Genomic DNA, 16,921 nt, shown 5'->3' with positions numbered 1-16,921 from the left:
TTTTGATGATTGAATTGCATGTGCATTAAAACATATTTGAAATAAAAATGTTTCGTTTTTTTTAAATCTTTTAACACGTCGACTTCCTTATTTGTAAGCACAACAACACAAAGAGCTCGTCTTTACATGACATAACAAGACATAAAGGTTAATATTTAAAAGAATATAGACATTTTATCCCTTCCCCAATCTCTCCTTTTATTACTTATTTATATTTGTCCAAGAGTCATGTACTCTTTGTAATTAAAATTTTTGTTGTGGGCGAGGTTTACAAGAGCAGTGCATGCATGCGTTAAAAGTTCAAGGGTCAAGTGGAATAAGGTGCAGAGCACCAAATTCCTTGACCTTTGTAGGGAAGCTGGGGAATTTGAGATACAAGATGAAGTTATGTGCTGTTTTAAACTGTGGAAACTCAACTTATCACCTCCAAAAGTGGATGGGTGACTGGTGTCCAATTCACCAATGTAACTTTGGAACTTCTAGATGTGTTTGTGATCCTCCTTTCAAATTATTTCCATTTCCAACAGAGAGAAAAAATCCTAAGGGGAGACAAGAATGGATAAACTTAATCAACAGGACAGATCCTGAAACTGGAGAATGCTGGGCTCCAAAAAGTCATAGTAGGGTTTGTTCAAAACATTTTCCTGATGGGAGACCTACACATGAAAATTCTAACCCTATAAACAATTTGATTCTGGAACCAGTAGAGAAACCTAAAAGAGGAAGATCAAGCCAAATGAAAAGAAAACTTGAAGTGCCAAAGTTTATTTCTATATTAGAAAATGTTATTGATGCAGATGCTTGTGGATCTGAATCAGATAGCATGGAGTTAATTGAATCTCAAAATGGAAATGAATGCAATAATTCAAAAAATAATTCAGAATCTCATCCTTCAAAAGAAACAGTCAGTACAATTCAAAATTTAGGCATCAATAGAGCTGTAAGTTCAACTTGTTAACATGATTAAGCATGTACACATACATTTAGATTTTACATGAATGATGATTTCATAGAAATATATTTATACATTGTATACATGTGTATTCACATATATGTATTGTAGTGATAAACATGCAATGTATGTCATACATGTATGTCTGTTCATGTCAGTAAATTACATTGCATAGTGCATAGTGCATGTAACAATACATTGAGTATGTTGAAGAGAAGAATAAGGGGGGGGGGGGGGGGCCCAACTAGGCAACCTTAGGCATGGAAAAAGTATAAAGTCTATGAATTAACCATATACATAGCTCTTTTTCTGAATAACAGATCTAAGTCCACCATAAAATTATAATACATACATTGTATGGAATGTATGGTGCAAGACTGCAAGTTGAACGAAAAATGAAACCTAACCATCAGCCCTTTGATGAAGTCCAGTTTAACGCTATTTGGCTGGGAGTCAATACCAAACTGTCTTGTCTAGCTAAAAAGTTTCTTAAAATTTATAAGGGTGATCCCAGATGAGTTTATTGTTGTTCGGCAACATGAATTTTGCATTATTCAAAACAATCAATCATTTTCCTGATAATGTTTATTATTTTATATTCCATGCTGTAAAATGTATTCCATTGAGAATTTCAATAATAGTAATGGTACTGACATTTACCATTACTGTATACATATAACTTATATTAAAAAAATGGATCTAAAACATGTAAAAGTTTGACCATTTTTAATTTGAATTTTGCAGAAGGCCATGGAGGAAGATAGCAACTCTCCTGCTGTGAGTAATCCAGGAACCCCTAGATCTGAACAGGAAGTCCGAGCCACACCTCCTCCTCAGAAGATGATGGGAGGAGGGCAAGCTATGAATCCATACCAACAACAGCTTCAGCAACAACATATGTTAGCACAAATGCAGGGATCACAGTTTCCTCTGGGACACCAGTCTCAAAGCAAATACACACAATTATTAGCAGTCATCGAAGACATGGGTAAAGACATTAGACCAACATATTCTGGAAGTAAAATGTCTGCAGAAAGATTAAAGCGGGGAATAGTTCATGCTCGGATTTTAGTTAGAGAATGCTTAATGGAATGTGAAAGAAGTGCAAGGAATTAGTTAAGGATCTTGATTATTTGAAAAAGAATATAGTTTTATGTGTTCATACATCATTTTTATACATTGTAGGAAAATAAATCAAAATACAGAGCTATCTAAGACTATTATCAATATCATTGTTAAATATTCATCACATGTTGAGGCATGGCTTTAATTTAATGTACATGTAGAAGATGTAAATCTATTGTGTGAATTCAATTTAATTATGAGCAAGATTAAAAAATAATTATAAAAGACACAAGTACACATGTACATTGTATTTATATTAATTAATATTTATGACGAATTAAATTACAAATTTATCCATTTGTTTAAAGTTTTAGCAGAAACTATAACAATAGACAACTTAAACAGCTTTTCTATTATTTATTAATCATGTTTTGAAAGTTAATATATACATGATATACATGTACATGATGTGTAATTGTATGAGTATTTTGAAGGTTGTGTTTCTGCAACATGTTAATTGTTATACATGTACATTTTATTTTAAGTATATATGAAAGTTTTTTGAAAATCTGTAAAATGATAGTTTTGTAAGAAGACATTTTTGGATGAAATTACATGTATATCCTCTTATTAAATCACATAATCTAGATCTTCTATCATGTCTATTCTTTGATTTGTCTACACATCTTGTAAATATATATTTTTAAGAATATAATCATGTTGTAAGAAATTGAAGTTCAGAAGACCAATGATAACTTATCTAAGCTTTGTCTACCATCAGTTGGCTATAGGGGCATTACTTAATAAAGGCTTATACAAGTTAAACAAATTCTTACCTCTACATGTTCCAGAAGTAAATTTTTCATTTTAATAAATTATCCCCCTTTTCTCTCTGCAAAAATTTACTTGACGTTGTATTTTTTTAAAGGATAAATATTCACAATCTATGCAATGTACCCGATAGAAACATTCTTGAGAATTTTGTCCCTTGATTTATAACATTTTTTCAACAACAGTTCAACCTTTTATCTTTGCACAAATAAAAAGAATACACACAGCTTTATAAGTAGTTTGCATGGCCTTTGAAAATAGGTCACTTAAAAACTGTAATGTTTTTGTTTAGCTAACTGCTGGAAAAAAAGTTTTTAATTAAGCATAGACTTTTAATTCTGAATAAATGAATCTTTATTGATAAATGCAACAGATTGGTGATTAGAATTTTGATCTAGCAGAAAAATGAGATACACAATTTAACTGGTAAATAAAGTTAACTGGTACTTGTTCTAAACAATGCGAAAACTTCTTTAGTAGTAATTTGATGATTTCACTTATGATGCTTATACAAGTAAATATTCAGCATGTTCTAAACAATTTTTTTTTACTTGTACATTGTACACATGTATTGTTAGGCTTCTGGCGGTAAGTGTACTACAAGTTTGAGCAATTGTGCATGTACATCAATTTGTTATCACTGAAGAAAAGATGCTCATTTTAACTGTAAAGATGTACTTTTAGGTAGATGTCTGTTACCTGAATCTAAATTACTAAAAATACAGTGAACAGTGTTGTGTCAAATTATAATATGTTATCTATCTGAAATGGCATTACCATGGCATTTTGATAACCTTTAATGACTCTTATTTGCAAAGATTAATGAAAACCATCCCACCTTCACAGAATATACATGTATCCATGGCAGTTTGGCCTTATCAATAGATTAATTGCATTAGGTCTCAGTCTGAATTTAAAAAGTACATTGTAGTCAGAAATGAATTTTCTAATTTTGATTTATAGGGCATTTTCAATCTTTTTGGGGGGATATTGATATTTTATCATGTTCCTCTCAATTCCAAAAATATTTTCATCTTATTATTTAAAAATGCCTTTGAAATAAGTAATATTACAGCCTCTACCCAAAATACTGTTTTTTGGCTCCAATGGCTCTCTATACTTTTAGAGGTCAGCTGTAGGATATGTATTTCTAAATTGATGCATGTTCCCTCAACCTAAGGATTTTATATTCATGTTTCTTATAAGTTGAAGGTGCAGTTTGAGCCCAAACTCGAACTTTGTAAATTGAAATCTGATAAAACTGTTTTTTCTGGAGGATTGGGCTTACCTTCGGTGTCAAATGAATATTACAAAATGGTTATCATTATTCATCTAAGGATGAAAAACTTGTTACCACAGTTTGTGTACCTATCTCCAACATAGATATCTGTATCTTGTCAACAGCCATATGCATTTCTTGATAATTTAAGGATATAGAATGTTTAGGAAATTTGGTAGTATATATATATATATATGATATGTCCCAGATTGTAACTTTTAGTGTTTTCAAAAAAGATTTAAGCGTAGGAAATGAACATGCTGAATGGATAAATAGTGATCATACATTTTAAAGTGTAGGGCTCCACTTTGGATTGACTCTGTAGGAAAAACACTGACTTCAAATTTGTGAATTGTTTGATTTACTTTGAAAATGAACCAGATAATGCCATTTTAATATATAGACATGTGATGGATTATGTAAGTAATGTTGTACATATTTATTTAATCCTGATACATTAGATATTGTTAAAAATCCTCTGGAAGGAATCATGTTGAACTTGGATGAATGTAATTTTATGAATAAAGTTAAAGCAGTATTCATAGTAAATTTGGTTTTTCTTGGCATCAGCTGTTTGTTGCATCAGATTCCATCACTATGTTTAATAATGTATCTTATCTATACTGTCATCTGACTGTTTACAAGTACAATGAAGAACTTATAAATTGTACAGAAACCCAAACTTAGCAAAATAATGGTATTTAGATGACAGTTTCAGTGAATAATCAGTTTACATTGAAATTTGAGTTACTGTAAATTCAGAAATTATTGCGATGTTGAAGAATAGACAGAAATGCAAGATTAACTATTGCAATTTCGGGAAAATATGCATACATATATATGTATCTATGTATCAGATATTAGAATGTGAGTTCTTATTATTGTGTACTCTCAGTCGCATTAATGGCATTAATAAAGAAATCGCAATAATTTCTGAATTAACAGTATTCAGAATGACTAAATAACTAGTATACATTGTAGCTTTTTTAGCTTCACTGCATTATTGAATTATCAGTGTAGCTGAAATTTTTACAAAGAACATCAATCCAATTCCAGCAACCAACATTGAACTAAATTTCTGCACAGAGAATATTCAATAACCCTTTTGGAAACTAGAACCAGTCTCTAAGTCTATACAAGTTAGGAATAAAATCCACACCGTATAAAAAATATCCATCACCAACACCAAAAAGACACAAGTTAAAGAGACTATGACCGTACAATCTTTGTTTTGTTCAGGATGGCTAAGTCTACAGAGTAGATAGTAGCTGGTAAACATTTACCTGTATGGTTTGCAAAAGATAGTGATTTGTGTGCAATAAACTTGCACATGTTTATCATCTATGACATTTGCTACTTATAAGCAGAAATTGATCAAATTATTATGAGTAGAATTTATCAAAAATTAATCTGCATTATTGGGGAAACTCTTCTACCATGACTACCAAAAGGTTGAAAAAAGAATAATTATCAGCTAATTGACCTAGTACAGTCACTTTTAATAAGGAAGGATTGAGTTAATATCAATGTATTATACTTATTTCTAAAAGAGAAGAGAAAGAAAACAAAGGGACATTCAATCTCATAAGTTTTTCTCGCTGCGTTGAAGACCCATTGGTGGCCTTCGGCTGTTATCTGCTCTTTGGTCGGGTTGTTGTCTCTTTGACATATTCCCCATTTCCATTCTCAATTTTATTTGGAACACTTAACAATAGTAACCAACTGTTAGAAATAGTATATTGTTTACTTCCCCTGGAATCAAGGTCATGAAGTAATACGTCAATGATATTTGGTATGCAAATGTATCAGCATTGGCAAGTCTCTTTTTCATGGAGATTATTAGACCCAATCTCCACAGTCATGGCCTATTGACATTGAATATTTTGCATATTTTACATGTTGAAGTGTGTGATTAGGTAAGTATAAGATGAACACTTATGTTAAGTCAATGATATTTGGTATGCAGTTGTATAAGTATTTGCAAGTCTCATTTTCATGTAGACTATGTGGCCCTGGCCATCATCATGGCTCATTGACTTTGAAACTTTTCCTTAGTTTACATGCTAAAATATGCATTTAGTTTAGTTAAAGTGAACGACTAATGATAAATCAATGGTTTCGGTATGCAGTTTAATCAGCATTAGCATTTCTTATTTCCGTGGAGGTTATTTGGCCCTGCATCTTCTTTTATTGTTCATTGACCTTGAATGTTTTACATAGTATGCAGGGGGCCTCGTTGGCCGAGTGGTCTAAGTAGTTACTACTGTAATCACTAGCCAGTCAACACTGAGGTTGTGAGTTCGAACCCCACTCCTGCGGGTGCACTCGACTCCAATCTTAATTGACTAGGATTGTCAGTTATCCTATCGAAGGTCGGTGGTTTTCTCTGGGCACTCCGGCTTCCTCCACCAATAAAAACTGACCGCCACGAAATAGCCCAAAAGCGGCGCTTAAAAGTGGCGTTAAAACACAAAAAATCAAATCAAATCATAGTATACAGGTTTAAATATTGCCATTTTATTTTTAACATTTGCATTATACATGTATACTATCAAAATAAAATAAAGGTGAGACATATCTCTGTGGTAACAGTTTATTGATCTAAGGGATTTTAAGGGTTTCCAATACCAAAAAACTCCTTGAAGACAAAATGAAAGAATTTCACCAAACCTGCACAGATTGTTTTACAGGTATTGAAATTTTGCTCCTGCTAATCTACCGGTAATTTTGATCTGTGTGATTTTGATCATGGTTTTCATAATGTTAATTATACGGCAAGTATACGATAGATGTAAGAAGATGTGGTATGAGTGCCAATGAAACAACTCTCCATCCAAGTCAAAATTTATAAAAGTAAACCATTATAGGTCAAAGTACGGTCTTCAACACGGAGCCTTTTGCTCACACCGAACAGCAAACTGTAAAGGGCCCCAATATAGATGTATGTATGTCGATATATTTCACTTAAGGAGACAAATACTTAAAGTAAACTAAAAATAAAACCCAGTGAAGTAAAATAATATTAAGTCCTTATTTATGAAGGGGCTTAGGTACATTTATTTCTAAATATTCAGGATTCAACATTGTCTGAACAATAAAAATAAATTACTGTGACAATTGAATAGTATTACTGCCCTGTTAGCTGCCTCAAAACTCCTTTGCTGTAAGTTTGTGAAGTACAAATAATTTTTTCTTAGTTATGTGACTGCTTTGTATATATTTTATGTTTGTTCTCTAGTGTGATAATATGGCAAAAACATTACAAGTCCTAGATACAGAATACAGTGCAGACTCGGTAGAATGGTGTCCACATGATGGTTATCAAGATATTTTACTGTGTGGTACATACCAGTTAGACCAGTCTAAAGATACACAGGTTTGTTATCTTTTATTAAATTGTATTTAGAATACATTTTAAATTTAACATGATACATGTATATAGTTATTTGTTCAAGTTTGAAGGTTTTTATATAATCATAACCAACTTGAAATAAAGTGGATGTTGAGTTCATCTAGAAAATAAATAACATGAATAAGGGTCCATATGTATACAAAACATAAGGAGATATTTTGAACAACTTAAATTATTTGATCAAAAAGAAACCCCACCCTCCAGCTGGAAACGAAGTAAATTACAGATCAGATAACTGATGGTTTTAAAATAAAGAATGTATTCATGCAATCAAAACTCTTATGGAGCTGGCTTGATCGTCATCAATTTTCTAGTCTTTATCACTTCTTTTTTAGAAGAGCATTGAGCACAGTATTCTATACATCCTACCGATGAACATTTAAAAAATGTAACAATAAAATACATACTCAGATATTCCATTTACAGAAAAAATGTATATGTGTATAACCATACTTGTCAAGAATATTAAATTTTGCATGGTATCTGTTCTATGTCATTGTTAAATTAATTTTTAAGATTGGAGTTATCTTCCTTTGTCCATAATAGCAGTTGAACCAATTTCACCTATGGACAAAGGATGATATCTCCAATTCATAGTACTGCATTCCAAGGCTTAATACAAGTTATGTTTGATACTTACCAGTAACACTTCAAAATGTGTTAGGGGCCTCGTGGCTGAGTGGTCTATGTAGTTTAACTCCTGTATCATTAGCCTGTCAACGCTGAGGTTGTAAGTTCAAACCCAAATGTTGCAGGTGTGTTCAACTCCAATCTTAATTGACTAGGATTGACAGTTTTCCTACTGAAGGTCTGTGGTTTTCTCTGAGCTCTCTGGCTTCCTCCACCAATAAAAACTGACTGCAGCAAAAAAAAAACAATAGTGCTGAAAGTGGCGTTAAAAACCATCAATCAATCAATCAAAATGTGTACCAGGTACTTTATTTGATGATATAATAGACGTATGATATTTATACTTTATTTACAGGAAGATAGTTCTGCACCACAGACAAGGTTAGGAAAATTACATACCTATAAACTTAAACAAGAACAAGAAAACCAGAGCCTTGAACATGTACAGACCACAGATATGCCAGGAATATTGGATATAAAATGGTGTCCATCATTTATAGATTCTCAATCATTATTTGGTCTTGTCAATTCTATAGGACAGCTTCAGATCTATCAGTTAAATGAAGATCATAAAACAGACTTTGTCACATCCACAGAATTAGGCGAACAAGTGTTAGGGTTGTCATTAGATTGGGCAAACAGAGTCCATAATAGGTATGTTTATCTATTTTTTTTTAAATGAGAGTCTGGATGGGGTTTACAGAATAGATAATAATGGGCAAAAAATAGAGAATAAAGTACCAAAAATATAAACAGTAGTGCAAATAATGCCAAAAAACAGAGAATAGTGAATAATGGGGTACTGAAATATAAAGAAAAAGAGAATAATGGGCCAAGGTACTAAAAATAAAGAAAAATGTCCTAAAAATAGGGAAATGACTCCTCCCACACACCAATCCAGACCCTCTTACATGTGAGATTTCTGTGTCCCCTGTGTTATTCAAAAGTTCATTAGGATAATGAAACAACAACAAAAACACAGAGAAAATACAGATGATGACACAATGAATATATCTTGATGAAGACTGCATACTGTGGAAATTGTGCAGATTACTTTTTGATTGATTTAAGGCATTGCATATATCTGTCCTGTAAAGTAGGTATCTTTTTTTGCAATTTGGGAATAAGATAAAATTGCTACAATATCCCCCTGCCTATATTTTATTTGTTAAGGTAGATCATAATTAGACATGAAAAACATGACAGTAAAAACTTGCAAAAAGGTTTGTTCTTCAATATAGCAAAAGTTAGACTTTACAAAAATAAACCATGAATTTATGGTTCCTAGAGAGAAGCCTAACTATACTTTAATTCAAGAGTTGACTGTGATGTTTATCTATTAAATATCACATTGTTCTATGCTTGATTTGAAAGTGACCTTCAGCAATCAACAAATCAAAACAGCCCTACTATCATAAATCTTTGGTTTATTGATTTGATTTTTGCAACTTGAATATCTAGATGGTTCGTAATAAAATATTTTAGTCAAATAGCCACTCCTTTTTGCTATAAGTAAAACATATTAAATTTGCTTTGTTTATTTTATGAACTTCAAATCTTCAATTACTGCAGGAGTCTGTACTGTCCTTCTAAATTAGCTTTCTTAAATGTTAAAATCATTATGACATTTGTTGAAATTGGTAAAATGTGTAGATTAAATCACACAAGCTTAAAATGATTCTGGTATATAATATTTAGATTTTTACAATTACTACAGGAGATGAGATCTAGAGTTATAAGCTTGTTTGAATTCATGATTTGTTGTCTAACCATTATTCCAGGAAGACATTTACTCACAAAATTTTTACTGTTTTTGCCTTCTGTCATATGTTTAGAAAAAAAGAAAAGATGTTTGATTAGATGTATTTGTCTGTTGATAATTTCTTTGATATGATGTTAATTTCTAATCTTATTAAATGTTGGAAATTTTGTTTCACGTACTAGTCTGTCTGGCATATAAAATACTGTTTTATTTATTTATTATTCATGCAAGGTTCGAAAGGTCCATCAGTCTTAAAACGACATTTTAAAAGGTCCTTACATAGAATCTAGGCCTCCACATTTTCAATTCTTTTAAAAAATCATGCCACCAAATGACATTATTCTGGGATTATTTGATATAGAGTTGAATTTAAGACTTTCTATTTTTATTTGATAAAATGTAATTAACTTTGTAATTATTTACTTTCCATATTTTTTCAGTTCAGATCCAGAAATAAGTTGTTCTAGTTCAGATGGTCACATCAGTATATGTAAATTTCATCAAGGTCAACTGAAATGTACATCTAATTGGAAAGCACATGATTTTGAAGCTTGGATAACTGCTTTTAATTACTGGAATACAAATATTGTATACAGTGGTAAGAATTGTTCCTTGTAAACTGTTAAGCATGTTGTTAGAGAACATAGCAGGTTTTTGTGTTCACATCTAATTTTCATGTTTACATCCCAAGTTGATATCTTGTAAAATTCCATCCATCTACTGTGGATTCATTTATTTTCATGGGTACCAATTTTCGTGGATTGAGATAAACTTGCAATTTCGTGGATATTTGATTTCGTGGTTTTGCCAAAGTCTGCATATATTCATATAGAAAATTTGTATTTCGTTGAACTTCTTAATTTGTGGTTCAGCTGTACCAACTAAATCCACGAAAATTGGTACCCAACGAATAATAATGAATCCACAGTATGAATATATAAAGATCTGGAAAATTTAAACAAAAGTGGATTTAAAGTGTTATAAGTTGATTTCAAAGAAGGAAAATATACTTTGAAAGAACATTTGTCTTCAAATGTCAATATGTGCAATATATGGAAATATTGCATCATCAACAGCAATTAAAACTGATGTTGAGTTTCTTAATGTGTTAATTTTGTAAATACTTAACACAGAAAAGAAAATATTATAGACTTATCATTGGATGTTAACTGGACTTAAATGCATGTGGTTTAAATTTCAGAATTTTACATAAAATGATTTACAGAATTTTTGCTTTTCACTATTTGCTACATTTATTTTTAAAACTAATTGAATCATGTAATTGTTATTTTGATTAGGTGGTGATGACTGTAAATTAAAGGGCTGGGATTGTAGACAGACCACATCATCTCCAATATTTGTAAGTAAAAGGTATGTACTTCATTAACAAAGATTATGATGATAATACTTTATAAATTTGGTGCATACCAAATATCTGAATATGTGAGGAGGTATGTAACCAAAAGGATCTTAAAAAGAAAAGCAATATTCACCTCAAGTCAACTTAGCCTGAGGGAGTTTGAACCTTAGTTTTGTAAATAATTTCTAAATGTATCAACCAAGAATTCAAGAAAGGTAAGTACAAATCATGTCAGTACGAAAGCACTGACTACTTTGCTTCAGGAAATGCAGAGAATTTATGGTTTGGGGAAATACTTGCTCTGTGTTGAAGTGTTAGAGACATTGTTTGACATTTTTTTAGTTTTGGAAGGGTCTTAATATATATATGTCTCTTAATCTTCCTTATGATATTGTTGATAACTGAGAAAAAAATGTATTTACAAAAATACTGAATCTACAAAATTCAAAAAGGGGGAAGTCCATAAAACCTGACCAAACCAAAATGACATTTTACATCAGTAGAGAATTTCAATGGATATCTGCATCTACTTGTTGATATCAGTGGTTTGTGCTATCTGTATTTTACATGTTTTAATTCCAAATATAGTATAGAACTATAGATGTATGTAGGTTAAAGTGTCTTGTGTTTGTTATGTATTTTTTTCTTGAACTTTTCCAGACATAGTATGGGTGTATGTAGTATACAGTGTCATCCGTTTAAAGAAAATGTGCTCAGTACTGGGAGGTAAGAAAATTGATGGTATTATGTTTCCTCCCTTCAATTTTTTTTTATGCAGCTAAAAATAGTAGGGGAAATTTTGTTTTCCAGTCTTTTTGTTTGTCTGTTCCTCCCTTAGGCTATTCATTAGTTCATCATTTTGTCCATCTTCTGTAATATTAGTCACTGTGATAGTGTCCACTATATTAGCCACTGTAATATTAGTCACTGTAATATTGCCCACTGTAATATTAGCCACTGTTGTAGTGTCCACTGTAATGTTAGCCACTGTTATAGAGTCCACTGTAATATAAGTCATTGTAATATTGCCCACTGTAATAGTAGTCACTGGATTATTGCCCACTGTATTATTAGTTACTGTAATATTGTCCACTGTAATAGTGTCCACTGTAATATTAGTCACTGTGAAACTGTCCACTGTCATATTTTTCACTTTAATGGCATCTATAATAATGTCCACTGTAATAGTGTTTGCTGATAGTTGAAATTTTACACTCTTTGCAGAAGGATTTCTTGGCTTCAATGATTATAGGGAATTTTCAGTTACTTAGTAAGCTTCAGTGTACATTTTGCCATAATCAATTGCATGCAGCGATGCAGGTCCAGACATGGTATTGGTCTTGTTATGATAGATACTGTGTTATAATTTGGGTTATAATTTATTTGCTTAACGATGGCAATTTTCTTCAAGTAAATGCAGGTTATAGAATTCCAGTCTTGTCTCGGCATGAGATTTTAAAGAGACATGACTTTGATACATCCTTTTTCTTATGATTAGAGTATGGATATCTTTTTCATATCATAGCTATGATGAGAACTTATTTATATGGGATACGAGAAATATGAGATCTCCACTGGCAGAGACAAAACTTGGGGGAGGAGTGTGGAGAATTAAATGGGATTCACAGAAGTCTGACTACATTCTTACAGCTACAATGTATAATGGATTCCATGTGATAGATGCTTCTGAATTTTCTGGTATGTAGTTTCCAATAAAATATGATCTATTAAAGGGCCATTAGCTGTCAAATTGATGTTCACCGATTTGACTCAATTATCATATTTGATTTATAACTACTAAAACGTATATCCAAATTACAAAAAGTCCAAAATAAACAATTAACAATGCATTGATTCAATAATATGTATCAGCATTTGGTGTGTATTTTAGTATAGACGCCATCTAATTAACCATGAAGATGACAGAAGAAGACTGCCAAGGTTCACATAACCCAATATAAACATAAACATAAATATAAATAAAAAGGGAGCATAGGCAATTGAATTTTTCTAGGTCTGTTTGATTGCATGTTATAGGTTAAAAATATATGTTCGTCATCGTTTTTATTTGACTAAGAATGATTTTATGTGGATCGAATCATTCAACAAAATGGATCAACCTTGTTTCACTTTCAATGTTGACATTCCCCATTTCCATTCTCAATTTTATTTTCCTTTTAATAGTTGAACACGCCTAGTACATGGGGAACCCATCTCCAGTTAAGAATTGAAGGTCACATAAATACGGATTCACATGAAGTTGAATTACATCAGTGATGTTTTTTAGCTTATTTTGACAAATTCGGGCCAAACTGATTGCTTATAACGATTATAATTTCAAAATGTAGCTTTTATTAATACTTGATTCAAAAAAATTGTATTTAAAGTTTTTGTCTAAATCGTAATTAATGTATTCCCATAAAAACCAGGAATTATTTATTGCTTTATTATGAGTAACAAATTTCAGTGGATTATGGTTCATCGTTTCCTATGGCAAAAGTGACTGTGTTTAGTCTTAATTTAGACAAACCTGTGAAACTGGAAAAGTTTTAAGGCATGGCAGGAAGTAGATCTACATAAAAGTTACATGCAATTTGTGTTTCAGAAAATTGAAATTTTTTTTGGAATTAGCTAACCCGACCTAGAAAGCCATGTGAGCTTCTGTCACCACTTTGTGTTTGTCGTCCAGTATCTGCTGTACGTTGTAAACTTAATCAAAGATCTTCTACTTTAAAAACTACTGAACCAATTCCAACCAAACTCGGGGTGATCACAATTATGACCTAACACAATTTTTTTTTATATATCTTAATTCCAAGATTGCCTTCTGTTTATTATTGAACCATGCATATGAGGATTACATTGTACTTGTAAACCGTCCTACTTGCACTTTTTCAGCAACTATGCTTATATCCAGGTAAGCTATTCAGGCTCTCTGGGACCTTTAGATATTTTTACTCATGTTGAACATGGTAAAATCGTAACAACATACACACATTTTTAATTTTCATAGTTTTCATCTTTTGTTCAATTGATTTTTGTTGATCTCTAGACTGTTTATATATTTGCAGATGGAAAGCTTTCTGTTGTATGTCATTATGACAAACAAGAGTCTATAGGATATGGTGCTGATATTTGCTACAAACATTCTGTTGATTCAGATAGACAAGATACTAAGATTGGAGATAATTCATCACTTAATTTCAATAGGACAATAGCCACATGTTCATTCTATGATCATGTTTTACATTTGTGGAATTTTTCAACATCAGAAAAGTCTCAAAATAAAGAAAATAAAGATTAATGTCTTATTTAACATGTTTATTCATTTTCATTTATAAAACACTTTTATACATTGATGGTGCACCAAAGAAACAACCTCAATCTTCTTCCAAGAGAACAAATTTCCAAATCAAAGAAATTACTTTGTTAAAAAAACACTGAAAATATCTGCATGGCAAAAATGTACATTTTGTAAGTCAACCAATCAAGATTAAAAGGGGGAGTATTTAAAAAGTCATGTAAAACAGGAATTGATACAGACCAAATCAACCATCAACACCTAACTACTCAGAAAAAACGTTCATACAAACCAAGAAAAACAGCAATGACAACATATGATATTAACCAGATAGCCTGAATTGGTACAGCCACAAGATTTGACAGGGTGAAACCAGTTTAATGTGCACACAAAGCCCTCCTTACCAAGTTATAAAACAGGAAGATGGGGATATGATTGCCAATGAAACAACTCTCCACCAGATACCAAATGATGTAGACGTTAACAACTTTGGGTCAATGTATCTACAATGAGCAAAACCCATATCTCATAGTAAGGGAGCTACCATTTGATTTTTATGGGGGGCTAGGATGAACAATTTCGTCCTGCCTTTTTTTTAGTTGTAATCTCTGTCCTGCCTTTTTATTTGTTCACTCTATTCGGTCTTGCCTTTTTTTTATTACTTTATCATGACATTTTTTACATAAATTGTCATCCCGCCTTTTTTTTACCAAGTTGCTCATTCCCCCCCCCCCCCCCCCCCATAAAAATCAAATGGTTGCTCCCTAAGCTATATAAAAGGCCCCGAAATGACAAATGTAAAACAATTCAAACAAGAAAACTAACGGCCTGATTTACATACAAAACAAGAAACGAAAACAAATATGATATACTTCAGCAAACGACAACCTCTCAATTACAAACTTCTGATTTGGGACAGGCACATACAGAATGTTGGGGGTAGAGCATTTGTCATAGAACTAAAATACCTGCCCAGTGCAGTTCAAAGCTTTGGTTCAAAAGAGCTCTTATTCCAATATAACTTTCCATGGGCTATGATGATTATGATGATGATGGATGGAAACATCCAGCGGCAAATTAATATGCATATTCAGGACGAGAACATGTTAATGTTATATGAATATTAACCCTGCTTTGCACTAGACCAACACGCTGAGCTGGTTTTCAAATGTGCTAGTTTACAAAAGAGGGACGAAAGATACCAGAGGGACAGTCAAACTCATAGATCGAAAACAAACTGACAACGCCATGGCCAAAAATAAAAAGACAGACAAATAATAGTACAGATGACACAACATAGAAAACTGAAGACTAGGCAACACGAACCCCACCAAAAACTGGGGGTGATCTCAGGTGCTCCGGAAGGGTAAGCAGATCCTGCTCCACATGTGGCACCCGTCGTGTTGCTTATGTTATTACAAATCCGGTAAATAGTCTAATTCGGTAAGTCACATTCGTGAAAAGGGAAGGGTATTGTAGTTACGACATAAGGAAAATATCCGATATCATCTGTGAAACGATTATTCCATAACGGTCAACCAAATCGTGATGGCGTCCGTAAAATTTACGAAGGGATGATTTCAACTTCACCATTTGGAACTCTTGGTTTAATAGCTTCCTTGTGAGCAGCAATCCTCTATCAAGGAAATCATGATAGGAAACACAAGCCCGGGAATATCGTATCAATTGGGAGATATATACTCAGTATGCAGGCGCTGCTGGAATGTTGCTACATAGAAATGGAAAGTTCACAATTGGGAAGCTGAAATCATCCCTTTTGTCGTAAAGTTTTGTTTTCAACCGACCCTCATTGTCAATTTCTAGATGTAAGTCAAGATATGAGGCAGACTTAACTGTATCTGTAGTATCCTTTATCTCTAGTTCGATGGGATAGATTCGTTCAACATAGTCACCAAATTTTGTATTATTTAGTGAGAGAACATCATCTATATAGCGGAACGTAGAGTTAAAGGATAATGCTAACTTCTTATCTTTCTTCCTAAGAAGTTCCTGTATGAAGTCAACCTCATAATAATAAAGAAACAAGTCGGCAAGAAGAGGGGCACAATTGGTTCCCATTGGAATTCCGACAGTCTGTCGAAAAACACGTCCTCCAAACGTAACAAATATGTTGTCAATCAAGAAATAGAGCATCTTGATAATGTCAGTTTCAGAGAATTTTTTGTTTGAATCAGAGTGATTCTTTACAAAGTAGGATTTATCTCTCCCCAAGACAAGATACAAGGTAACACACCACAGGAAGACATATCACCTTACCTGGACACATTATTCTGACTCCGAGTCGACCCGTCTTTGCTCTTACTCCTTA

At 32.4% G+C, this 16,921-nt stretch overlaps 1 protein-coding gene across 1 annotated transcript; it reads left to right on the top strand.

Annotated features, from left to right (window-relative positions):
• The first annotated feature begins 82 nt into the window (after positions 1-82).
• LOC127708100 (diphthine methyltransferase-like) lies at positions 83-14,603 on the top strand. The gene is made up of 8 exons (XM_052212952.1): positions 83-147; positions 7,366-7,503; positions 8,525-8,823; positions 10,372-10,529; positions 11,230-11,302; positions 11,952-12,017; positions 12,817-12,989; positions 14,363-14,603. Exons 2-8 carry the CDS (start codon positions 7,375-7,377, stop codon positions 14,593-14,595), a joined length of 1,131 nt encoding a protein of 376 aa, XP_052068912.1. The 5' UTR covers positions 83-147; positions 7,366-7,374; the 3' UTR covers positions 14,596-14,603.
• The last annotated feature ends 2,318 nt before the right edge of the window (positions 14,604-16,921 follow it).

The sequence above is a fragment of the Mytilus californianus genome, unplaced genomic scaffold (genome assembly GCF_021869535.1).
Source record: "Mytilus californianus isolate M0D057914Y unplaced genomic scaffold, xbMytCali1.0.p SCAF_7, whole genome shotgun sequence".
In the NCBI taxonomy this organism is placed as follows: Eukaryota; Metazoa; Mollusca; class Bivalvia; order Mytilida; family Mytilidae; genus Mytilus; species Mytilus californianus.
This window is presented reverse-complemented; position numbering and strand designations above follow the sequence as displayed.